This window comes from Crotalus tigris, unplaced genomic scaffold (assembly GCF_016545835.1).
Source record: "Crotalus tigris isolate CLP2741 ecotype Arizona unplaced genomic scaffold, ASM1654583v1 scf7180000024398.1132909, whole genome shotgun sequence".
NCBI lineage: Eukaryota > Metazoa > Chordata > Lepidosauria > Squamata > Viperidae > Crotalus > Crotalus tigris.
Window position 1 is genome coordinate 793324 of NW_024100566.1, and position 25300 is coordinate 818623.

The window sequence follows — 25300 nt, forward strand, 5'->3', positions numbered from 1 at the left end:
TTCCCCTAATGTGAAAGGAAAGAGTACATGGGTTGTTGTTGTTGTTAATTGCGAAGTCGTGTCCGACCCATCGCGACCCCATGGACAAGGTTCCTCCAGGTCTTCCTGTCCTCTACCATCTTCTGGAGTCCATTTAAATTCACACCTACTGCTTCAGTGACTCCATCCAGCCATCTCATTCTCTGTCGTCCCCTTCTTCTATTGCCCTCAATCTTTCCCAGCATTAGGCTCTTCTCCAGTGAATCCTTCCTTCTCATTAGGTGGCCAAAGTACTTGAGTTTCAACTTCAGGATCTGGTCTTCTAAAGAGCAGTCGGGGTTGATCTCTTCTAGGACTGACCGGTTTGAACGCCTTGCAGTCCAGGGGACTCGCAGGAGTCTTCTCCAGCACCATAGTTCAAAGGCCTCAATTCTTTGGCGCTCAGCCTTTCTTATGGTACATGGGTACAATAATGAAAACTTAGAAGTTGCTAATATCAGAATAAGTGGAGCTCTTACAGGGATGTAGAATTTGGAAGCAATGGTTCAGACCATAATAAAGTTACCCTATGTTTTTATCAGCTGCTGTATTCTCATGTAAAGTTCACAATGTGATTTACAATGCCTTTTTTTAAAATAATTTCTATGTAACAACTCTGGGAGTATTGTAGCCCATAATCTGCTTATATTGGGTCTCTTGCATTTTTGTGGCCAGAAGCCCAATGTTCAAATGCAGGCCAATTAAAAACATTGCATTTCATTTATCTCCAAAAATTTCAGTTCCTTGTGTAAAATGAGCATTTACTCCACAACATGGTGCTCAAGACTCTTTCCCCATAATCACTTTTTGTATCCCAGTCTAACAACAATTAAATTAGTTTTACAAAAAAAATTCCTTTTACTTTACGTAAAGAATCTTTGTAAGTTTTTTCTCTTTAAATGAAAAATTATTCCTCTTACATAGAATTTCAATCTTTTGTTCATACGATGTTACTGGAGCCACTTTATGCCTTCTAAATGTTGATAAGTTAGCAAAAACAAAACATTGCTATAGTCCACAATTCATGGCAGCCTTAATTTTTAGGGTGAACAAGAGGTAGTTTTACATTCAGACTTCAGTGAGTTTATTAAAACTTTTCTCCTTTAATTTGATATCCTCCAATAGTGTTGGTTTTAAGTCTCTCCCATCACCACAAGAGTTGAAATCTAGCCTCTCTGGGAGGCACTATTTCAGAAGGATTTGAGTGTGTCCTGTTTAATATGATTCAGTGATGTTAGTTTCAAAGTTTATGATTTGTTTCAGTAGTATTCAGTATGTAAAGCAGGATGTAGAACTCGCCCTCCAGATGTGGCAGAGCTATCGATTCCTTATTTCTAAACTCACTAATCTATCATAGGCGTCTAAGGTGAAATTGGAAATTGAATGTGGCCCTATATCTAAACATCTGTTCAAAATATAAGGAAGTTAGATTATATGTTACAATTGTTATGTTAAAATTTTGTTTTTTATGAGAATGACAAATCTGATAGTGCCTTATCTCATTGTTGTCTTGCTCAATATTTGTTAAATAATAATAACAAAAATATTAGAAAGGCCAAAAAAAGATGGAAGGAACAGCTTATTAAAAAGTCTTTGACTTTTCCACAGAATAGTTTGAGTTTAATTTGAAAGCCTTTTCCTCCTTTCCTAACGAGAAGTGCATGCAAATTATGAATGCAAAAAGGAAAGTAATATCACCATGCTTTTGCATGTACTCAAGTTTGCTTTATTTAAATGAGAGAGGGCAAAAGAAACTCTCTCTCTCTAATCTATATCTATCATCTATATCAGTGGTTCTCAACCTGTGGGTTGGGACCCCATTTGGGGTCGAACGACCATTTCATGGAGGTCGCCAAACAACGCAGTCCACCATTTCCCCCCCTTTTCCTTAGCTGTGCTACTCCCTTTTATTCTATTGGCTTTTGAAAGCCAGTAGAATAGACTCTCTTGAATAGACTCTATTCTATTGGCTTTCAAAAGCCAATAGGAATTGTCCAGGCTGTTTCTGCCCTGCTGAGCCCGCCAAAAGTCCCATTGTGCAAATGGTGCTGCAGGTTGTCTGCAGCAAAGGCGAGCTGTCTGGAAGTTTCCACCCCTCCCTGCTGAGCAACTACTAAAAATGTAAGTAAAAGAGGGCCAGGGGTGGGAGGTGGGAGGCCGGTGGGCGCAGGGAGGGTTACTGGCGCGCATGGGGCCTGGCGGGTGCCTTCCCTTGGGCTGGGCCAGCTGGTGGTCGCCCTGCGCCATCTCTGCCACTTGCCAGCTACGCCTCAGCCAGCGCAGGGGGCGGCACCATGCATGCGTGGCGCTCCCGGGCAGGGAAAGTCCTCGACTTAATGACCAGTTGGGTAGTCCTCGACTTACAACTGGTTGGGGTTGCGGCATTAAAAAGGTTGAGAACCACTGATCTATATCATCTATCTGTCTATCATCTATCTCATCTGTCTGTCTGTCTGTCTGTCTGTCTGTCTGTCTGTCTGTCTGTCTGTCTATCTATCTATCTATCTATCTATCTATCTATCTATCTATCTATCTATCTATCTATCTATCTATCTATCTATCTATCTATCACAATGTCCAGGGGATACAGGTTGTCTGCTAACCCTAACTTGATAATTTTTTAAATAGTCAGCATTTAAAAGCATAAAATGCATAAATGAGAGTTCACAAAGTATGACATTATTGGATTTGGGCTGAAGAGGGTGTCAAAAGTAGTCAGAAATTGAATGCAGAGTATATCCAACCCAGACTCAGACTCATCTCTGACTCCTACATAAGTAAAAGGCTACACTGTTAAATTGTCTTAAGAGTATAACACATACTTTACAAACTACATTGTATTAGTCTCAGGACCTGTACAGTGCATACATCTGGCTCAGAGAAGACCACTCTTATTTTTTCTCCCAAAGTACATTAGCTGCTCAGTAGAAGTCAATGTGGCAATTGCAATATTGTTAGTTTTACTTGGTATTCTCTTCTCACTTGTTAATATGAAGCTTTTGAGGAAAGCCTGTCCTTTATTGTGCATGTTTTAATCTTTGAACTAAGCAAATTAACATATTAACCATTTGCTATCAATAAAATTGTTAATTATATTTTATAATAATTATCAACAGTTATTGATAAATTTCAGATAAAACTAATATGCAATGAGGCCTTGGTTACTAAAAGCATTAACTGTTATTTCCCCCTTTCTTTTGAGTTCCTGCATGAGCATGCTGTAGCTCAGTCAGTGATGCTGTAATGCAGGGGTCTTCAAACTTGCCCCTTTTATGACGTAAACTTCAACTCCCAGAATTCCTCAACCAGGCACGCTGGCTGAGGAATTCTGGGAGTTGAAGTCCACAAGTCATAAAAGGGCCAAATTTGAAGACCCCCTGCTGTACTGAAATCCAAATCCCGGCAACATAGAAAAAGTACTGATGACGTTACCTAATTGGGTAATGAAATCTCTGCAAGCAAACAACCAATCTCAGAGAGCACCAAGGACATCACCGGTTAAAAATGGCAAATTATTAAATTATTGGAAAATCAAAGTCTAGAACAGCGGTTCTCAACGTTTGTGTGACGGCGACCCCCGTCACACAAACGTTATGCGCATGCGCGGCGGTGGCGCGCATGGGGGCGCCGCCCCCCCGCACGCTGCGCGTGCGCGGCGCCCCCCGCACGTGGTGCGCATGGGGGCGGGGCCCCCTGCACGCAGCGCGCATGCGCAGCGCCACCCCCACGCGCCACGCGCATGCGCGGCGCCACCCCCGGAGGCGTGGCACCGCCCCGTGTGGCGCGCATGCGTGGTGCCGCCCCCGGAGGCGCGCTGCCCCCCCTACGCGCGGCGCGCATGCGCGGCAGCCCCCCCGGAGGCGCGCCGCCACCCCCACGCGCGGTGCGCGTGCGCGGCACCGCCCCCCCGGAGGCGCGGCGTGCCCCCGGAGGGGACAAAATGGCGGATCGCCGCGTTTGGCGACCCCGCAAAAGAGGTCGATCGACCCCAAATGGGGTCGCGACCCATAGGTTGAGAACCGCTGGTCTAGAATATCAGGCAATAAAATCAAACCTAACAATGAAGATCAATTTCCCATAAGAAAAATTAAGATTAACGTGATAACAGTACATGAAAACCTGTTTTAATTTTAAGAGCTGAGGTGGCGCAGCAGTTAGGGTGCAGTACTGCAGGCCACTTTAGCTGACTGTGTTCAGCAGGTCAGCGGTTCAAATCTCACTGGCTCAAGGTTGACTCAGCCTTCCATCCTTCCGAGGTAGGTAAAATGAGGACCCAGATTGTTGGGGGCAATGTAAATATATATATATAATAATATATATATATATATTGTTACTGGTGTACACCGCTTAGAGAGTGCTTGCACTTAAAGCGTTATATAAGTCTCATAAATAATAAATAAATAAATCTGGACAGACTTGAACACTGGGCACTAACTAACAAAATGAAATTCAATGGTGAAAAAAGCAAGGTTCTACATTTAGGCAAGAAAAACCAAATGCACAAGTACAGCATAGGTGGCACCATGCTCAATAGTAGTAACTGTGAGAGGGACCTCGGAGTCCTAGTAGACAATCACTTAAATATGAGCCAGCAGTGTGCTGCAGCTGCCAAAAAGGCCAACACAGTGCTAGGCTGCATTAACAGAGGGATAGAATCAAGATCACGTGAAGTATTAATACCACTCTTCAATGCCTTGGTAAGGCCACACTTGGAATACTGCATCCAGTTTTGGTCACCACGATGTAAAAAAGATGTTGAGACTCTAGAAAGAGTACAGAGAAGAGCAACAAAGATGATTAGGGGACTGGAGGCTAAAACATATAAGGAACGGTTGCGAGAATTGGGTATGTCTAGTTTAACGAAGAGAAGGACAAGGGGGGACATGATAGCAGTATTCCAATATCTCAGGGGCTGCCATAAAGAAGAGGGAATTAAGCTATTTTCCAAAGCACCTGAAGGCAGGACAAGAAGCAACGGGTGGAAACTCATCAAGGAGAGAAGCAACCTAGAACTAAGGAGAAACTTCCTGACAGTGAGAACAATTAATCAGTGGAACAGCTTGCCTCCAGAAGCAGTAAATGCTCCAACACTGGAAGTTTTTAAGAAGAGACTGGACAGCCATTTGTCCGAAATAGCGTAGGGTTTCCTGCCCGAGCAGGGGGTTGGACTAGATGACCTCCAAGGTCCCTTCCAACTTTACTACTATTACTATTACTAAATAAATAAACTCACCACCAACGGGAAAAAAACCTGAATCCATTCGCCCCCCCCCTCCCAGGATTGAGTATGCAGTCTCTATTTCCGCCCTTGGTGAAGTTAAGGAAAAGACATGCATAGCAAACCGTGATTCTTAAGTTTTTCTATCTCTGTGTTCACCATGCCCTTTCACTGAAGAAAAGCTTCAAAGAGCTTTCAGGCTCTTGTCTGAAAATCAGGAACTGACGAGGAAGATCTGAATGAGACGATAGCGGGGAGAGGTGAGCTGGAAGAATTGCCTTCTGAGAGAGGGAGGGGAGAAAAGGAGAGATCCAGCCTCCTCACTCCCTCCCTGTCTTGTGAGTTGCATGATGGGGGCGGTTTGCAGTGGCCGGGTTGGAGTGAGGAGGACCGACGGTGTCTCTATTTAGCCGCAGTATTTTTCAGCCTTGATAAGTTTAAGATGAATGGACTGGCTGGGGAATTCTGGGAGTTGAAGTCCATCCATTTTAAACTTACTAAGATTGAGAAAAGTTGCTATAGCATGTAAACGTACAGTAATGCTTTTTTCATATTCTTTTCATGCATTCCTGGCTAGTGAATTTATTGAGCTTTTAAGGTGGTTTCATGGATGGTTTTACAGTGAGTTTCTGTTGATTTTAATGTTTCAAATTATTTAAATGATAATATAAACATTAGGGATGCTAAGAAGGATAGTCTAGAAAGTGATAGTAATATTTTATCACACTGCTAATCCGTCATGTAGTAGTTTGGATTGATATACTGAAGATGAGATTTCTTAAACTTTTTACCCATTCTTTGATTTTATTTATTTTATTTAGCATATGACATCTGAAGACGTCATGCAATCACTGTTATACAAATTTAATTTAAATAAAGCATCAGCAGATAACACACACACACATAAAATATGTCCATAATCCTTTAAAAACTTCCTCTTAAAGCATGAAATAAAGAACTTGAGTTTAGAAATAAAATATTTTATATAATTTGAAAATGTATTTATTCTATGGCCAGTATATTTAATCAATAAATTTAATCAACCTGGGCTATTCATTTTTTCTTACAGTTTCCAGCTTTATTTCTGGGCAAAAGCTTAGCATAACTGCCCAGATTACTGCATTTATCATAGAAGGCTTGTTTCCCACCATCCCACAACTCTGTGTAAGCGTGCTCAAGGATGAAAATGGAGCAGCAACCCATAGGCAATCCACAAAGGCTGGAATCCACAGGAAGAGAAAAAGCCTTTAATATCTTCCAGGATGGCCTAGATTGCAAACCAAACATGGAGAGAGGAAATAAGTGCCCAGAAGCCATTCAGTCTGTAAGTAATGGAGGATTTGCCACAAGGACAATTCCTCATCAAGTAAAAAAAGAACCAAAAGACTATTTGGCCTATCACTGGGAAGCCCAGTGGCAAGAGTTTCTGCAAACAGTGGAATTTTCTTCCTCTGAGTTGAAAATCCTTCAATTGTCTGAAGCATCTATACCTTGGAATGACACCAAAGCTTTTTTAGTCTCCTTTAAGCAAGTGGCCAAAGCCTGTAAGTGGCCCAAAGAAGAATGGGTGACTCAACTCCTGCCAGCTATCAGTGGAGAAGCTGAGATAGCCTTCAGTGTGTTGGAAGGCAAAGACAGAGAAGATTATGGAAAGGTCAAGGCAGCCCTATTGAGAGGAAATGCTGTCAGCAGAGAGAAAAGTCGCCAGCACTTCAGATGTTTCTGCTACTTGGAGGCCAAGGGTCCAAGGGCAGTTTATGGCCAACTCCAAGAACTTTGCTGTCAATGGCTGAAGGCTGAGAGACACACAAAGGAGCAGATCTTGGAACTGCTGGTCCCAGAATAGTTCCTGATGATCCTGCCTCCAAAGATCCAGAGCTGGGTGAGGCAGCATGGCCCAGAAACTTGTGCTCAGGCTGTAAGTTTTGCTGAAGATTTTCTATATAAACAGCAGGAGACTGAAAGACAAACAAACCAGGTGAGTCCTTTTCTTTATAAATCTCTTATGTGGCACAAATCCTGTTTGAGATCTTGATTTTTTTTTCATCTCAGGGGAGAGAAAGGAAGCTTCAGGCAAAAAGCATCAATTTTAACTGATGAATTTTACTATCTTTATAGTGTGTCAGTTCTTCAAGGGAGGCCAGGTCAGAAAATAGGCTGTCCTCTCATGGATTGTTAATAAGAAAGCAAAGAGCAGGAATAAAATGGCAGTTTTCTCCGTGGGGAGGAGTAAGGAGAATTCCTTATAGACTTGCGTTTGGAACTGGTGCTGTTTAACTTGTTTGTAGAGGCCGCCCTTGACTTACAACTCTTTGTATAGTAACCATTGAAAGTTACAATCTCACTGAAAAAAGTCACTTATGTCTGGTTACAGCATCCCCATAGTCATGTGATCAAAATTTGGGTGCTTGGCAATCAGCATGTATTTAGGATTTGCCCCAGCATCATGTGATTGCCATTTGCAAACTTCTCAGTTGGCTTCCCACAAGCAAAATCCATGGGAGGGGGGAGTTGGATTCACCTAACAACTGTATGATTCACTTAATAACTGCACTGATTTGCTTAACAGTGGCAAAAAGGTTGTAAAATTTGGTTTTACACTTTTTACATTATTTTTGTTGCAGTATGCTTTTGAGAAAGTGGCTGTAAGCTTCTCTGAGGCAGAATGTGCTGATACTGAACAGAAGCAACTCTACAAAACACCCAAGCAGGATGAGGAGTGTGATGCTGACCTATTAAGTAAGGAAGGAAGTCTTGAATCTGAATTCCTGCTGGACTACTTTCTGATAATGTTTCTTTTCAGAGAGCCTGATCTAAGAGAGGATTCCCACACTCATAATATAGCTAGTAACTATTAAATAAATGAAACCCATGTATAGCCTGGCCTGTTTTCTCAAAACAGAGTGGTGCCTTCCTTGTTGCACTGAGGGAATCCAACATTTTTGAACTGCCTATATTTACCCTCAATATTTGACAGCAAGGTTATTTGTCAGAATTCTCGTGCTCCTACTTCAACCTCTTCCTAATAAATCGTATTAATTTGAGATCAATGAGATTGTTCCTTGGCTGTTCTTCTCCAGTCCTAATTGCTACTATAAAGATTTGACATTTAGTAACTTCTTTATTGCTTTCTAAGAAAAGGATGACATAAGAAAAAAGCTAAGCAATGGTCTTGAGGTTTGGTAGATGATCCTACAACTCTTTTCGCTTGGAATTGTTTCCTTTTCTATGCAGTATTCCAAATGAGGTTGGAAACACACTTCAAAGTATTCTGTGTGGCCTTAAGAGCACCAGATTGATCTCAATACTTCCCACTCTGCATTAAATAGATACCTACCCAACTTGGTTGTAGCCTTCAATGGTACATCTTCCATCACTACTGAGAGGCAATAGACTGATATGGAATAGAAAGAGGTTTGACTACTGTGGAAAAAAAATTGGGGAGATAGCCAAAGCTGTCTGTCAGAGGAAGCGAGTCTCAACATTTGAAGGTAGAAACCCTGAAGTGCTGGAAACCCTTCTGTTTCTTAATCCAGTTCTTTATAGTTACAAAATGTTCAAGAGCTGCATTTAATTGTTGCTGGCAAACCTACTCTTGGGTGGGATAGTGAAACATCATGCACACAAACAGAGATTTTCTGTCTTGTTTTTTCTTATTGAGAGGATTCTTTGTTTTGTTTTTAAGTGTTCAGCCTTTTTCAGGTGTTTGGCTACTTCATGAGTCCTAGTAGACAATCACCTAAATATGAGCCAGCAGTGTGCTGCAGCTGCCAAAAAGGCCAACACAGTGCTAAGCTGCATTAACAGGGATAGAATCAAGATCACGTGAAGTATTAATACCACTCTACAATGCCTTGGTAAGGCCACACTTGGAATACTGCATCCAGTTTTGGTCACCACGATGTAAAAAAGATGGTGAGACTCTAGAAAGAGTACAGAGAAGAGCAACAAAGATGATTAGGGGACTGGAGGCTAAAACATATAAGGAACGGTTGCGAGAATTGGGTATGTCTAGTTTAACGAAGAGAGGGACAAGGGGGGACATGATAGCAGTATTCCAATATCTCAGGGGCTGCCATAAAGAAGAGGGAATTAAGCTATTTTCCAAAGCACCTGAAGGCAGGAACAAGAAGCGACAGGTGGAAACTAATCAAGGAGAGAAGCAACCTAGAACTAAGGAGAAACTTCCTGACAGTGAGAACAATTAATCAGTGGAACAGCCTGCCTCCAGAAGCAGTAAATGCTTCAACACTGGAAGTTTTTAAGAAGAGACTGGACAGCCATTTGTCCGAAATGGTGTAGGGTTTCCTGCCTGAGCAGGGGATTGGACTAGATGACCTCCAAGGTCCCTTCCTACTTTACTACGATTATTATTATGGCTTAAACAGTAAGAAGCCACACTGATTTATTCACTAGTGTGATCCAAGGAGCCTGTTGGGTCCATTAAAGAAGAAATCAAAGGCTGCATGTGACCCAACAGGCTTCTCATTTGGGCTCAGTAAAGGTGGTTCAACATGTCAATTGTGAGATTCTTTCTCAGATAGGACACCAACAAGTCACCCTCAATGCCCCCTCAGGAGAGTATGGTTTGCAATAGTAGCGAATATCTGTAACTCGGGTATAGAATGAGGATGAAGGTTCGTTCTCTGAGCTTGAGGGTTGGTTTGCCCTGGATTTGAACATGAAAAGTTGAAAAACAACAAGGAGTCATGGAAACATAGTTCTATGGGAGAAGCATGTTCTTTGTGAGATATTAAATTTGGCTCATAAATATATGTTAAAGTAAACTAGGATCTTGCCTCATTTTGCTTAATGAGAAGTTGTTAGAAATATACAAATGCCAGGCTTCTTCAGTTTCCTGTGATGTCTTTTCATTTTTCCTTCTGAATGAGATCTTAGAGAGAAGCTAGTTTTTCTTAACTATCTATAATTTTCCGTTTTCAAGTTGTTTTTCTCAAGGTCAATGAGTAAGTCATTGGAATTTTCTTAATTTCTCCAGCAGGTAAGGACTGGATGACTATACATGAGAGAGAGACAGATGTGTCTGAAGATCCTGCGCAAGCAGGGCCTTGTGAAGTGTCTCTTTGAAAAGCAGAAGAGATTGTTCCTCTGATTAGACTTCAACTAATCAGGAGAGACTGAAATGTCAACAGAGCACCTTGGCAGGAGGTGAAGCTGATGCATCTGTCCCTTAAGTGGGAGACTACAAAGCTATCATTGCAGCCACAGTCCAGACAGGAAATGACACTGGTAAGAAACAAAATGCCTCCCGAGCTTATGGCAGAAATTTGAATCGGGACTCCACAGTGGTTAAGAACCGTCATACAGGAGGAAAAGCACATAAGTGCTTGGTCTGTGGGAAATTCTTTCTTTCTAGCTCCAAGCTCATCATTCACCAGAGGACCCACACCCGGGAGAAGCCATATGAATGTGCTACTTGTGAGAAAACCTTCCAGTCCAGTTCAGTACTTTACCGTCACCAAAGAGTCCACACAGAAGAGAAGCCGCACAAATGTCCTGTCTGTGGGAGAAGATTTAGTAGGAGTCAAATCTTAACTGACATCAGAAGATCCACACTGGGGAGAAACCATTTAAATGCTCAGATTGTGGGAAAAGCTTTATTCAGAAGGCTGCTCGTAATAAGCATCATAAAATCCATTCTGTAAAAGGGAAAAGCGGGGAGCATTTTAGTATGAGCTGAAGCCTCACTACAATGTCATGAGAGAAAACCAGGTAAAAAACTGGATTATGAAAGGACACTTGGGGGAAATTGGAATACTCTATTTGTGTGCCAGCCATAAGGATCTCTTCAGACTTCTAATGGTTTTGATGAAGTGAAGGATTGCAGAAAGAGATGGAGGCTTCTAGAGCCACAACTCTCTGGTCTGGTGCTGACAGATTTTCAGTGATTGGATGTTTTGACTGGGAAGACATAGAATTGTCTTATCTTTGTCATGACTTTCTGTACAAAGACATTCACAATTAGCTGCCTCACTCCCTTATGGAACAAGAACTTGTTCTGGATGCGAAGCTCTAGGTCAGGGGTGTCAAACCTGCAACGTCATGTGATGTGTCACGATGTATTGTGACTTTTTTTCCATTGCCGGCAATGGGGTGGACGCCGTTTTGTATGATGCATCAGGCCCATGGGCTGGCAATTTGACACCCCTGCTCTAGGGTGTTCAATATTTATGGAGGACCATGATTTTAAATGGGTTGTTTTATGATGGTGCTGTGAAGGCTCATAGATATAAAAAATAAAATAATTCTAAAAACAACATGTATGGAATTGGAGGCATTATCCTTGCTTATATAGATTTAAGAGGTTTATGCTGTTTCTTTTCTCTACTCCAGAAATATGTCCCAAGTTCATTTGCATTTTTTCAGATAAAAGGGATACAATATATACTAATAGCCTGAACTGTAATGGGTGGCAAAAGTAGGTGCAGTTGTGGTTTGATAAATAATACCCAACAGGTTTCTTTATTGTCATTGATTGATAGAAAAGGGGCATTGTCTTACCTGAACGCCTTTTTTTAGCATGATGATGGATAATCCATGGATTGGGTTTCCTGAAGTCCCTTCTACCCAATTAGACTAAGTCTGAGAGATAGCCACGCCTCTTGCTGGGTTACGTTTACCCAGTTCTGATGGAGGCGAAGCCACAGACAAAACCAGACGCGTTGGTCTCCAGACTCCTGCCACAGTGCCCAGTAATCAGTAAAGGGCGGGAGTGGATTATCTATCATCATGCTGAGAAAAGGCATTCAGGTAAGACAATGCCCCTTCTCCAGCATGAGGATGGATAATTCACGGATTGGGACATACCAAAGCCTGCCTGTCCCTGGGGGGGGGGTAACAGACGGGGCATGTGATGCAGGAGATGACACTACCCTCTGCAATACTCTACGGCCAAAGGCAGCACCAGCAGAAACAAAACTATCAATTTTATAGTGATGGATAAATGGGGAAGGCGACGACCAGGTCGCCACCCTACAGATGTCACCAATGGGCGCCTGAGTGGCCCAGGCCGCAGAGGTGGCCGCACTACGAGTGAGCCGTGATACGCAAAGGGATGGCTAAAGACTGTGATTGGTATGCCCTGGCAATACAAGCCTTAATCCACTTGGCAATAGTGGAAGAGGAGACCTTGAGGCCCATAGAGGCAGGATTGAAGGAGAGGAAAAGTGTCTCTGATCTACAGAAAGAAGCAGTTCTTTTAAGATAAATGCGTAGCGCCCTGAGAACATCCAAGGTGTGCCATCTGCGTTGCAAGTCACAAGACGGACTAGGGCAGAAGCTCGGTAATACCACCTCTTGTGACCGGTGAAACAAAGAGTTCACCTTAGGAATGAAAGTGGGGTCTAATTGCAGGATCACGCAATCGGGGCAAAACAGGCAGAGATCCTTCCTGACCGAGAGGGCTGTCAATTCAGATATGCATCTGGCCGAGGTCACTGCCACCAGAAAGGCCACTTTCATAGATAAGAGATTGAGATCACAGGAACAAAGTGGTTCAAAAGGCGACCCGGTAAGGGCCTGCAAAACCTTCGAAAGATCCCAAGAGGGATACCAATGAACTGTTGGAGGTCTCGTATTAATTGCTCCCTTTATGAAGGAACGGATCAGTGGATAGTGGGCAAGTGAGGAAGAGTCGTCACAAGAAAGAACCGTGGCCAAAGCCGCAACCTGTCTCCTGATAGTACTAGGAGACAGACCCTTATCCATCCCGTCCAGTAAAAATTGTAGAACCTGAGGCACAGTGAGAGATGCCAACTGGACGATGCCTGGACATCCAAGATATAAAACTCTTCCAAGTAGAATCATAAACTCTACTAGTTGATGGGCGTCTAGATGCTTGGATCATTTCAATGACCTTCGGAGGATAAGCTTCCTCAGTCAGACGTCTCCGCTCAAGTGCCATACGGTTAACTGTAGCCATTGAGGATCGGGGTGCCGGAGCGCCCCTTGACTGAGTGCTATTCGGTCTGGGGGTATCTTCCACGAAACGGATACTGACAGGCTCATGAGATCGGCGAACTACGGGTGCCTCGGCCAATGAGGGGCTATGAGGACAACCTCCGCCTTCTCTCACAGAATTTTGCGGATGACGCCCGGAAGTAGAGGGAGTGGAGGAAAGGCGTAAAGAAGGCCCCGGGGCCACAGAATGCACAGGGCATCTACCCCCTCTGACCCCGGGGACTAGAAAATGGGAGAAAAACCTTGGAAGTTGGGAGTTCGCTGCCAAGACGAATAAGTCTAGAACTGGGTGGCCTATCCTATGAGATATTGCTAGGTACAGTGCTGGATCCAGTTGCCACTCTGAATGATCCACCGTCGCCCTGCTGAGAGCATCCGCCTGCTGGTTGATTGCCCCCGAGATGTGATCCGCTTTTATCGAGGACAGATTGGCCTCTGCCCAAGAGCAGAGCAGTCTGGCTTCCATCATCAGAGAACTCGACATGGTGCCTCCTTGACAGTTCACATGAACTTTGGCCGCTATGTTGTCCATGAGGATGAGATCGTGCTGGCCTCTCACCTTGTGACTGAAGTGACACAATACCAGGTGAATTGCCCTGAGTTCCAGCCAATTTATATTGTGTTTCAAATCCTCCTTGGACCATCTCCCCTGGGCTATCTGAGACTGGAGGTGAGCCCTCTCAGCCGAAGAGACTGGCGTCCGAGTCACTTATTCTTCCGATAGGGACGGCCCTGCGCCCCGAAAGGGCCGCTTAGACTGCTGTTGTTGCCTGGGCTTGGGTCCAAAACGTTCCGTTTGACGTTCCAATTTTGGAGGAAATGAACGTGTTGGTTGTGACCGGTTAGAACCCTGGGTATTGTCCCGGAATCCCTGACGGCGATAAAAGGGAGCAGACTTTCTGTCTGATCGCCTGGCCTGATGAGCAAGTACCTTTTTCTTATCCTTGTTTTCTATCAAATATGGCTCCAGGGCTTCCCCAAATAATTTTCCGCCCAAGTAAGGAGCGGTGGCCAAATGCCCTTTGGATTTTAAATCCGCCCGCCATTGTTTCAGCCAAAGCAGTCGCCTGGTAGAAACATTGGCTGCTATCGCTCTGGCTGAAAATTGGGCTGCATGCAACATGGCATCGGCCGTGTATTCCACCGCCGCTAATAACTTACCCAATGTCTGATGGGCGTGTACCTGATCCTGTGGGATCATGCTCTGAAGCTCCCGGAGCCAGGTGATAGAAGATCGTGAGAAGAAAGGCTGACATGGAAGCCTTTACTGCCCACCCTGATTCTTGATGTGTGCCCTTCTTAGTGCGTACTCAGATTTCCTCTCCTCCAGTTTTAACGCCTCTGCCACATCTTCAGCGATAGTAGAGTTTGAAAAAATTGGGAGTAAGGGATGTGTCCAGTTGGGATCTCCAGGAGATTGGTTAAAGATGGCACCATGCTAAACAGCTTTTTGTCAGAGGACCCTGGAACAGGAGAGGCCCCAAGATTGGTCCACTGCTTTCTTACTGTGTTGGCAAAGAATGGAGGACAAGAAATATATCTTTGAGTCACCGTGGGCTCAGCAAACAGAGGATTTGAAGACTGACTGGTGGAAGGGATGGGTTGTGGGTCTGGCTCTGGGGCGATCTGGGATGTGGCCATGGCCTTGGCTAGAATGGTCTTGAATAGAGTGGGATCAAAGAGTGCTACAAAAGGGGAGGGCTCCCGAGGAGCATCCTCATCGTCTGATAAAGCTGCCCCCCGTGATTCATCAATATCCGAATAAGAATCCCCACTCTGTGAGGATTGATCGGAAGCAATGGAATAAGCGTATTCAGGGGTGGTGGATCGATGCTGGGAGGGTGTCAGGGGTTGGGATTTCTGTAGGGATGAGAGACTCTCTAATACCTGCATGAGCATGGATTGCAGTTGTTCCGGTGCAATCGTCTATGACTCAGGGCGGAGACCAGCGGCTGTGGGCGTGAACGTGGCCGATGGAGTAGATTGAGGATTAAGCGGTGGAGTCCCCCAGCTTGGACTGGGATTAGATGTCATAGGACTAATAGGTCAAGATTGAGATCCACCCTCTGGAGACAATGGCCTGTGAACCTGTGCCACTGTGGTTACCTGAGGGCTGAAAGGAGAAGTCTCAGAACTCTCAAATGCAGCTTGCACCTGTTGTGGTGAAGCTGTCTTCTGAGCACTGGATATCTGCCTCTCTAGGGCCTGATGTCTCCTAGCGGCCTCCTTTTCTGCCGTCTTGGATGGCGCTTTGCCGGATAAGGCCTTTACTTTTGCTTTGACTTTGCTGGCTGCCTCCGCCTTTGGAGATTTGCGTCTCCTTTTACTTGGAGGACTGGTGGATGCCAGAACCAGTTGAGGCTGCTTGTCTTCCGCCATCGCTTGTGTACCCTTCAGCGCAAGTCTGAGAATGGGTCTAAGAAAGGTAGGAAATAAGGTCTTAAGGTGAAAAACAGTAGAAAACTGGGAAAACCAGTATGGTCTCTTGGCACAGTAGGTAGGACCTGAAAACCCTTCAGCACAAGTCTGAGAATGGGTTGTACCAGGTAGAAAGACTGGAAAACCAGAATGGACTCCTTGCAAAAGAGCTAGGCCTGAGACCCTTCAGCACAAGTCTGAGAATGGGTTGTACCAGGTAGAAAGACTGGAAAACTAGAATGGACTCCTTGCAAAAGAGCTAGGCCTGAGACCCTTCAGCACTAGTCTGAGAATGGGTTGTACCAGGTAGAAAGACTGGAAAACTAGAATGGACTCCTTGCAAAAGAGCTAGGCCTGAGACCCTTCAGCACAAGTCTGAGAATGGGTTGTACCAGGTAGAAAGACTGGAAAACTAGAATGGACTCCTTGCAAAAGAGCTAGGCCTGAGACCCTTCAGCACTAGTCTGAGAATGGGTTGCACCAGGCAGTAAAGGCTGGAAAACCAGAATGGACTCCTTGCAAAAGAGCTAGGCCTGAGACCCTTCAGCACAAGTCTGAGAATGGGTTGTACCAGGCTTTTAAGGACTGGAAAATCAATATGGACATCTTTCAAAAGAAATTAGGCCTGAGACCCTTCAGAACAAGTCTGAGAATGGGTCTAGAGCAGGCTAGGAGCTGAGGTCCAGTGTGGGACTTCAGAGACTGGTGAGACCAGTATGTGAGCTCCTTGCAAAAAAACTGTGAGAACCAGTATATGATAGATAGGTGCTTAGTAAGCAGCAGAGGTGAGAAAATCCAACTCCCAATGAAAGACAATTCAATTATACTGCTGCAATAAATTGCCAGAGGAAATGACAAGTGAATGTGGCTGGGGAAAAAAGCCTGGAGATTGTCTGCACTAGTTCTGCCCTCCCCCGAAAGGGGGGGGGACTGTTCCAGCCACTCAATAAGATTAGAGAAGTTAATTTAGACTCAGATCTGTCTTTTGTATCTGCCAAAGGAAGTTGAGAAAATAAACTGCGTAATGAGTTTTATTCCAAAATGGCGACCGCCAGTCACGTGGTGATCAGCCTATGGCTCTAACGCCGGCCCTGCAATACAGGCCTCGGAGCAAGAAAGGCTGACACTAGCCACGTGACTCCCCGCAATGCAAGGGAGCAAGCCCAAAACAAAAATAGCGGCCGCCAGCCATGTGGCAACTCGCCGATAGCCACAATCATCAGGACAAAGCTCAGGACGATCAGCTGTTGTTCGGGCTTCCGCGGCAGTCCCTCGCTCAGCTGAGCCGATCAGAAGGCTCTGTGGCTCTTCAAGCCTTGCAAACAAGAAAAAGCAAAGAAAAACAAGCCTCCCGGCGAGGCCCCAGCAGTCTGGGACGAACTGCCATCACCCTGGGCCTCCACAGAGATCCGCCGATCAGCTGGAAGGCTCCGCAACTCCCCAAAACTCCGAAAACATACAAATAAACAAAGGAAACCTCTAGCTGAGGGTACAATCTCCCCAAAGCCTGAACGTTCAACCGGAAAAAACAACACAAGCCTTGTGCTGAGGCTGCAACCGTCGGGGAACGCAAACAAAAAAGAATCGGAGGGGAGGGGAGGACCCGAGGGAAGAAATCACAGGAAAACAATACAGTGTTTTGAAGAGGAATTAAAGGGGAAAGGAAGGATAATCCACGAATAGGGAAAAAGGGAAAATAAATTTTAATAAAATCTGAGTCTGGAGAGAAGCACCAACGTGTCTTGTCTGGATAAAGACTAAGTTGGAACTGGGTAAACGTGACCCAGCAAGAGGCGTGGCTATCTCTCAGACTTAGTCTAATTGGGTAAAAGGGACTTCAGGAAACTCAATCCATGGATTACCCATCTTCATGCCGGAGAACAGGTATTTGCCTTCTGTACGTGCCATCCTTCTCATTCTCTCTACAATAAACTATTAATTATAGTTTATTTGGTATACACCTTTAAAAAGTAGCCAAATTCTGCTTTTTACATACACAGTATTGGAGTGAGAATCTTCCCAATGTATAGTAAATTGAAACAAGTAACTATATTTTTGCTGATGCAGCTTAAAAGTGCAATTGTCTTGTTTTGCAACCAACTACACGTCTAACATTTTTTTCACGAGACATCATTGCATTGATTATCTGTGTATTTGATTTGTTTCATAAATATATAACTTAGTCTGCATTTCTATTCCATTTTACAAACTGAACATTTTTGTCTGACCAACATGAATACATAGTGGGAATTATTTATTAAGTTCCAGTTATACCTGATTACCTTTTAGTTGCTTTTTAATGTAGTTGAATGCCGCATTTTTTGTCTTAAATATCTTTAGCTTATTATATGAATGTTTTTCTTGGGGATACAGCCACCATTGGAATAATATACGAGCATAGGACTTGGATGATCCTGGATGATTTTTCAGGATTATTAAAATGGCTGTGTTTTTAATGTTTATATTATTGTTCCTAACTTACTTATCCAGCCAATCACTAAAACAAAGTTAGACAATATTTACTAGCTGTTGATGCAAACAATTGCCAAGGAAATACATTTGCTATAGCAATTTATGAGAATGAGATTTTTTTTATAAATGTATTTTGTTATATTTCTAGCTTGCCTTTTGTCCAAGAGATGGCTCACATGAAGATCTTAATTTATCCTGTAACAATACCCTTATTAGGTAGATTGGGCTGAGAATGACTTGTCCACAGAGATACAGTAGATTTCTAGGAACAGAGATGGATTAGAACCTAAGTCTCCCCATTCCTTAGCCACACCACCATCTTACCTGCCCTGAACAACAGCTGTTCCACATCACTGTTGTGAAGAAAGACATAGGAAAGAAGCGAGTTTGCCAAAGACATTTGGGAGATGGTTGCCCAAACTGAATTCCCATCTTTGGATCAAACCACCAACAAAAGAAACAGTTAAAGTGAACAAGGATTCAAAGTTATACAGATTATTTTAATGAAAATCAGTTGAAATAATTCATTTGTTTTCTCCATAAAAGGGCTTTCATTTTTCTAAATCTGAAGGCCTCTCCTGCTTGGAAGAAACTGAAGAAGCAATGGGTTCTAGCTTGGTGGAAGGAGAAATACAACCAGGGCAGGTGCCTACTCCCTCAGAAGACTTGTTCAAGAGGCACTGCAACTGAGAAGTACAGTAGCTCTTCTTGACTTCAGGTCTTTAATTTTACAAAAGTGGAGCACTGGATATTTTTCCATAGGTGACCTAAATCCTCTAAGTCAGCGGTTCTCAACCTATGGGTCGCGACCACATTTGGGGTCGAACGACCATTTTACAGGGGTCGCCAAACAACGCGATCTGCCATTTCCCCCCCTCAGGGGGCGCCGCTGTGCATGCATGCTGCACATGGGGGTGCCGCTGCGCATGGGGGTGCCGCTGTGCATGCGCGGCGCGTCCGTGTGACTGGGGGTCGCCGTATAAAAAGGTTGAGAACTGCTGCTCTAAGTGTTTAAGTACCAAGACATAAACGATTTAATAAATCAAAAGCAACAGTTTAAATTGTACTCAAAAATTAATCAGCAGCCAGTTTAGAGCCCAAGAACATAGGTGCAATATCCTAACAAGCAGCAATTAATGTACCTTGCTGCATTTAGAGTATGGCTTTCACCCTAGCTGAACAATACTTTATTCCCAACATAGCAGCCAATCACCTGAACTCAAGTAATTGAACATCCTCAGGAGAAATAAAGAGGTCTATCAGGTTGTGTAAAAAATATGAAATAGGCTGACAATGAGTAGGACAAAGTTCTATTCACAGGTTAGCAATAGGATGCAAATGACACAAAAGTCACTGGAGTTTATAAGTACTGGTGAACTGCACAGCATTCCCTTTTGTTACTTGGCATCATCACCATGCATCAGAATAACCAAACAACAAAATGACAACCTTAAAATTCAAAATACAATGCACTAAACCATAAATTAAACATACATGCTTGATACTCATAGTCCACTAAACCAAAACACGGTGGACTATTATACAATTCACTATTATCAAGATGGTTTAAATCAGTGGTTCTCAACCTTTTTAATGCCGCGACCCCCAACCGGTCGTAAGTCAAGGACTACTCAACCGGTCGTAAGTCGAGGACTACTCAACTGGTGCAGCACCGTTTGCAGAATGGGACTTTTGGCGGGCTCAGCAGGGCAGAGACAGCCTGGACAATTCCTATTGGCTTTTGAAAGCCAATAGAATTAGACTCTATTCAAGAGAGTCTATTCTATTGGCTTTCAAAAGCCAATAGAATAAAAGGGAGTAGCACAGCTAAGGAAAAGGGGGAAAAAATGGCGGACTGCGTTGTTTGGCGACCCCCGTGAAATGGTCGTTCGACCCCAAATGGGGTCCTGACCCACAGGTTGAGAACCACTGGTTTAAATTGATAATGGCTATGCAACAAGGTTGAAGAAAAACAAAACTATAGGAAAAATGGTGTATTATTTCTGGAAGAATTATTAGTTATAAGACAAGTAAAAGTTACAAATATTTGTACATAAGGAATTCAACCCAGTGCAGTGGCACATCACCCACACTGAAGCAAACTTTTAGGGATAAACCAATGGGGACAGTGAGTTTACACTTGATTTTCAGATTTTGATTTAAAAACTTCTAATACTACTACATCCAATTATAGTGTTATCTTTATGCCCTTTAGGTCACAGATTCATTCAGCAAACACAACTTTAGATTTTAATTCTTTTTATTTAAGAACAAAAAAGATTCTCATAATCACATATGCTAAAGATGACATGTCAACAAGGCTAGAATTATGGAAGTTGTAACATATTAATAGGAAACACTGCCATAATTGAAATAAACAAAACCCAGTACTTCTATTGTATACAGTTGCACAGCAGCTAGCCCAGTCCTCCAAGAGTGCCAACCTCTTCTTATGTCTTTTCAAGCCATCTTCAACTATTATTGTAGAATTAATCCAACTAAAATGAGATAAAAGAAACAATCATTCAATATTCTTTCTTTGGAGGCTACAATTCTACATCTTTTCTTGTTATCTGTGTTCACTTGAACTTTTACAATACATTACTTTTTCCATTATACTTTTAACAGCATTTGGGAGTCAGGATAGTGATGAGAAGTCATGGGCATTGCAGGGCCCACAACAGCGGACCATTCCAGAAGTGCATGAACATAAAATAACAGATGGAAGGGACCTCGGAAATCTTCTAGTCCAGTTCAAGACAAGAGATTTATACCATGCTGGTATATGCCCATGATCGTTAGAGCCAGGAGACCGAGGGAGAGGTCGTGGGCATTGCCAGGGAACCCTGGGCAACGGAGGGGGCAGCGGGCAACCGAAAGCGCAGGGCATGGCTGGGGCCTTTACAGCCGCCCTCCCCCTCACCTTAATGAAGCCGATGTCCTTGGCGTATTGGCGGAAGCACTGGCGACACATGTTGAGGCCGTACTTGCGGATCAGTCCGTGCCGGTTGGAGCAGACGCGGCTGCGGGAGGAAGAGAGGGAGGCCGGTGAGCCAGACCCTGGCACTTCCCGGCTCCCCTCATCCCAGAAGCACTACCCCCCCCCCCAGCCCTCTCCTCTGTCTGCTGTCGGGCGCTTCCGTTACTTCCTGCGGCTGCCAGGGCCGGCCGGGCCTCGTGCAGAGGCCGGTGGGCCAGACATCGGGATGGGCGCTGGGCCCGGCAGGCGCCGCCAAGAGCGAGTCGGGGAGCCTGTGTGTGTCGGAGACCTACCAGGAGCGCGAGCCCTGCCCGAACTTCCTGGGGTGGCTCCAGTAGAGTTGCTGGTGACCCATCGCGGTGCTCCGGCTGCCCCTCGCGTGGCTCAGACGCCGACCAGGAAAAGGAAAAGGAAAGGCCGAAAGGCGCAGGCGCAGAGAAAGCGAGCGCGCGAGCCGCTCTGTCTCCTGCTCCCCCTCCCCTCGGGTGACGTCACGGCGCGAATCGGCTCTAGTAAGCTGGGGCGTGCGATTGCAGCAGCCGGGCGCGGTGGCGCGAGCCTGTAATCCAGCTACTCCGGAGGCTGAGGCTGGCGGATCGCTTGAGCTCAGGAGTTCTGGGCTGCAGTGGGCTATGCCGATCGGGTGTCCGCACTAAGTTCGGCATCAATATGGTGATCCCCGGGGAGCCGAGGGCCACCAGGTTGCCTAAGGAGGGGTGAACCGGCCCAGGTCGGAGACGGAGCAGGTCAAAACTCCCGTGCCGATCAGTAGTGGGTTAGCGCCTGTGAATAGCCGCTGCAGCGTAGCCTGAGTAAGACAGCGAGACCCAGACTCTTTTGCGCCCCTCCGCCACAAGGTCCTTTTTTTCCCCCGAACATTGTGAGGGTGATGGGATGGGAGGGTCGCCGAAGTTGTCTCCCCCCCCCCCCCTAGCCAGGTTCGCCCTCTGTCCCGTGTTATATTTCGCGAGTCCCACAGCACCTCCTAGCGGAAGCGGACGTTAACCGCCGCTCCCGCTGCCGCCGATTCCGCACTTTCTCCAGCAGGAGTCGCTCTACACCATTTCAGCCCTTCCTTTCGCCATCCTCTCCCTGCCTTCATTTTCGGGCGCGGGGTAAGGATCGCGAAGCGCCAAGCCGGGCTGCTCTTTGCATCGACTTCAGACTCACGGGGCCGTTGCGAAGAACCCGAGCGAGAGCGTCCCAAAAAGCTTTTACCACGATTCTGCTTTTTCTCACACCTGGGACTGAGTCGCCAGGCGCGGGAAGAAAGCGAGCCTTTTCATTCGAATCAGGAAAGGAGTTGCACCTTTCGGTGCCAATCGACAGAAAAACACCAGTTGGACAGTCAGTGGCAAGAAAACGCAGCTCGGTATCTTGGCCAATATGCAAAAGCCCCTTGAGTATCAAGTTGCGGTTTTGTGCTTCGTGGGAACCAGGTACCTCTCCGCGGGTGGGGGGGGGGTAGCATCTCAAAGGCAGCAGAATCGCTGGTGGCCGCAAACAATATTGAGGCGGATGGATGTATGATCCTACAATCCAGGTTCTTTCGCCCCCCCCCCCCGCCCCGCAGCACAAAACACAATATATCTTTCAAAAGAGGCGCTTCTTTAATTTATTAATTTTATTGACTTATTTAATTTATATGCAGTCCGTTTCGCTGCCTTGCTTACAATCCGATAAAACAATATAAATAATTAAACAGTAGGACAATAAATATAACCTTAGCAGAAAAATAGCTAAATGGCGGGGTACACAATGGAGTGCAGATGGTATTTTCTAATTAATTGAAGATCAGGCCTCCATTTTGACTTTTTGACACCTGTACAAGTCCCTGCAAAGGTATCACTCAGGTTACATCCCTGTTGCTGCTCCTGTCCAATTCTGGGTGGCACAGCAATGAGGACTCTTATCATTATAAAGTGAAAGGATGGAAATGGCCTGCCTTCCTGGTCTGAAAGTTGTAGGCCAGGTAGAGGGTGTGGCGCACACTGATAGCCAAGAGATACTGGTAGATGAATGCCACAAGCCTAGCTTGGAAGGCAAACTTTGGTGTCTGGGAACCTAAGGAAGTTCAGGTAGGAAAAATACTATTTCTCTTACTTGCTGGCAGAACTCTGGTGCAGTCATGGGGTGGTGGTGGTGGTGTTAGACCTTAATCTAAATGGTAGTGCAGCCAGGGGGTTTAGATTGTGAGAGGTTTGGGACCCGTTTTGGACCTGTCCTAAAGAGATAGACCCCACTTGGATGAGAATGATGCTCATCATCTCTTTGGGTCATTAATTTAGGTCGAACCAGGATAAGCTATGTGGTTTAGCTATGGGAAAAGGTGAATTGGGAAAGATCTAGCAGCAGCAATTGGGATGACGTCTTGCAAGTGTTCCAGGTCTTAAGGGAAAGAGAAGAGTGTCTTTTGAGAAAGCAGGAGATGACCTGCTGAGAAAAGTTCAAGGCCAACTCCTTGGAAGCAAGTTGACCTCCTGATAACTTCCCAAGCAGTTCCCTGTAGTTTTCTTCACACAATACAGGTGTGCCTGCATTTTATTGCTGCCTTCCTTCCACTTCGGGATCACAACCTGGGGATTTTCTAGTGGTCTCCCATCAGAGGAGGAACCCAGGTGATCTCTGCTTGCCTTTTCAATATCAGCTGTGGTCAGCCAAATGCAAGGCACCAGTTAAGTGAAGGGAAGAGGCAGGAGAAAAGGGGAAGCAGGAACTGTTTGCAGGATTGTAAAAGAGCTGCAAGGTTCCATTCTATCCATTTTCTGCCATTGCTCTTTTTTTCTTTTGACACTCAAGCATTGGAGCCTAGGTACTCTTTGGGAGATGCAGAACATGAGAGCGCCCCCCATTTTAAGGACCACTTGGCTTAGCAACCTCGCCTCTTCGCATGTTTTGTGAATTATTTTCAGTTGTGGAACTGATACTCAGTGCAAATACATTTGGAAATAATGCTCCAATTGCTATTTTAATTTAAAAAACAGGAAAAAAAGTCTATTATCCATGGCAATAAATATTCCGCAACTATAGCATGCGTAGTTCATAATCCCAGGGATGCTGCACTGAAATTAAATGAGATTCGGAGTTTTCTTAAATCTTCTGTATTTCTCTTTGGAAGCTAGGTGGCAGAAGGAGCCTAAGGATAAAAAGATTTGCAGCCTGAGCATTTTGATGGTGGCTGGGAATGTTAGATGCTCCAGTTTCATAACTGATGTGTTATGGCACTGCCTGTGATGCTAAAGAGGCAATCATGAAATTGCCAACTGACGGGCCCCCTGAAAAGGCACTTTGGATGCATTTATTTATTACAGATGGTATGTTGTCATGTACGGTTGTCCCCTGGTAGTTTGCAATAAAGAAATAAAAAAGAAGCTAGAACCAGTAGTAAGACAAACAATCCACAATTAAAATCATTCTTGGGTAAAAAGCATATTTAAGACATTGTTATAAAGCCACATTATAAAGATCTGGAGTGCCTGTAGGTAAATGCTGTGGTAGTTGTTGATCTCGCTGGGGGTTTGGGGGAGGGGGTGTCCCACAGGAAGAGATCTTGACCATCTTCAGAACCAACCTGGCTGCTGAATTAGACACTGACTGAAGTTTCCAGAATAGAGCCAAAGGCAACCCAATGCAGAATGCATAATAATCCTTTTGGGAAGGAAATTATAACCTATAAGAAATTAGCCTGGGTGGTTGAGAAATATCTGTTGGAAGACCCCAATCCATTTCTATATTTTTTTTGCCAACATGGTGACATATATGATGTTATCAGCAATAGAGTTTTGCTTGAAGGAAATTCTTGCTTGCCATTGGGGGGCACCTCTGCACTCTTTGCTTTATAGGAGTACCAAAGAGTCTTCTCATCTCTGGACCTGCTCCTCTTTTCCTATGAAAAATGGACACTTTCCTCTAAGGGGCCAATCCAGTGTCTTCCCTGCCATTGGCTGTTGTATCAGGCAGCGATTCTGGTTAACTGAACAGCCTCTGAAAGACCTCTGTCCTTTGCATGTCCTTCTCACCTTTCCACTCTCAGCCACTGCCCAGTCATCTGTTACTGTGCTCTCCCAAATTCTTATTCCCATCAATGTCTTTTTACACACCAAAGATGCTATCAGACAAAATATTTTATTGGCTTAGAAGGCCAGTGGTGCTGATACTGCATTCCAGAGCAGTGTTTGCCAACCTCAGCAACTTTAGGACGTGTGGACTTCAAC

At 44.7% G+C, this 25300-nt stretch overlaps 1 protein-coding gene and 1 pseudogene across 1 annotated transcript; one reads left to right on the top strand and one right to left on the bottom strand.

Annotated features, from left to right (window-relative positions):
* The first annotated feature begins 5204 nt into the window (after window positions 1–5204).
* LOC120301838 lies at window positions 5205–10381 on the top strand (annotated as a pseudogene).
* Window positions 10382–20348: 9967 nt separating this feature from the next.
* Window positions 20349–21539, bottom strand: LOC120301834 (40S ribosomal protein S29). Its single transcript, XM_039329510.1, has 3 exons — window positions 21380–21539; window positions 21030–21129; window positions 20349–20604 (listed from the first exon to the last, which is right to left on the bottom strand). The coding sequence occupies exons 1-3, from the start codon at window positions 21439–21441 to the stop codon at window positions 20596–20598; spliced, it is 171 nt and encodes a 56-aa protein (XP_039185444.1). The 5' UTR covers window positions 21442–21539; the 3' UTR covers window positions 20349–20595.
* Between the last annotated feature and the right edge of the window lie 3761 nt (window positions 21540–25300).

Bases quoted from the DNA above. Each gene is read 5' to 3' on its own strand.
- LOC120301834 (XM_039329510.1), bottom strand. From the start codon at position 21,441: ATGGGTCACCAGCAACTCTACTGGAGCCACCCCAGGAAGTTCGGGCAG. The intron at 21,130-21,379 runs GTAGGTCTCCGA...TTCCTCCCGCAG, and splicing joins GGGCAGGGCTCGCGCTCCTG to CCGCGTCTGCTCCAACCGGC.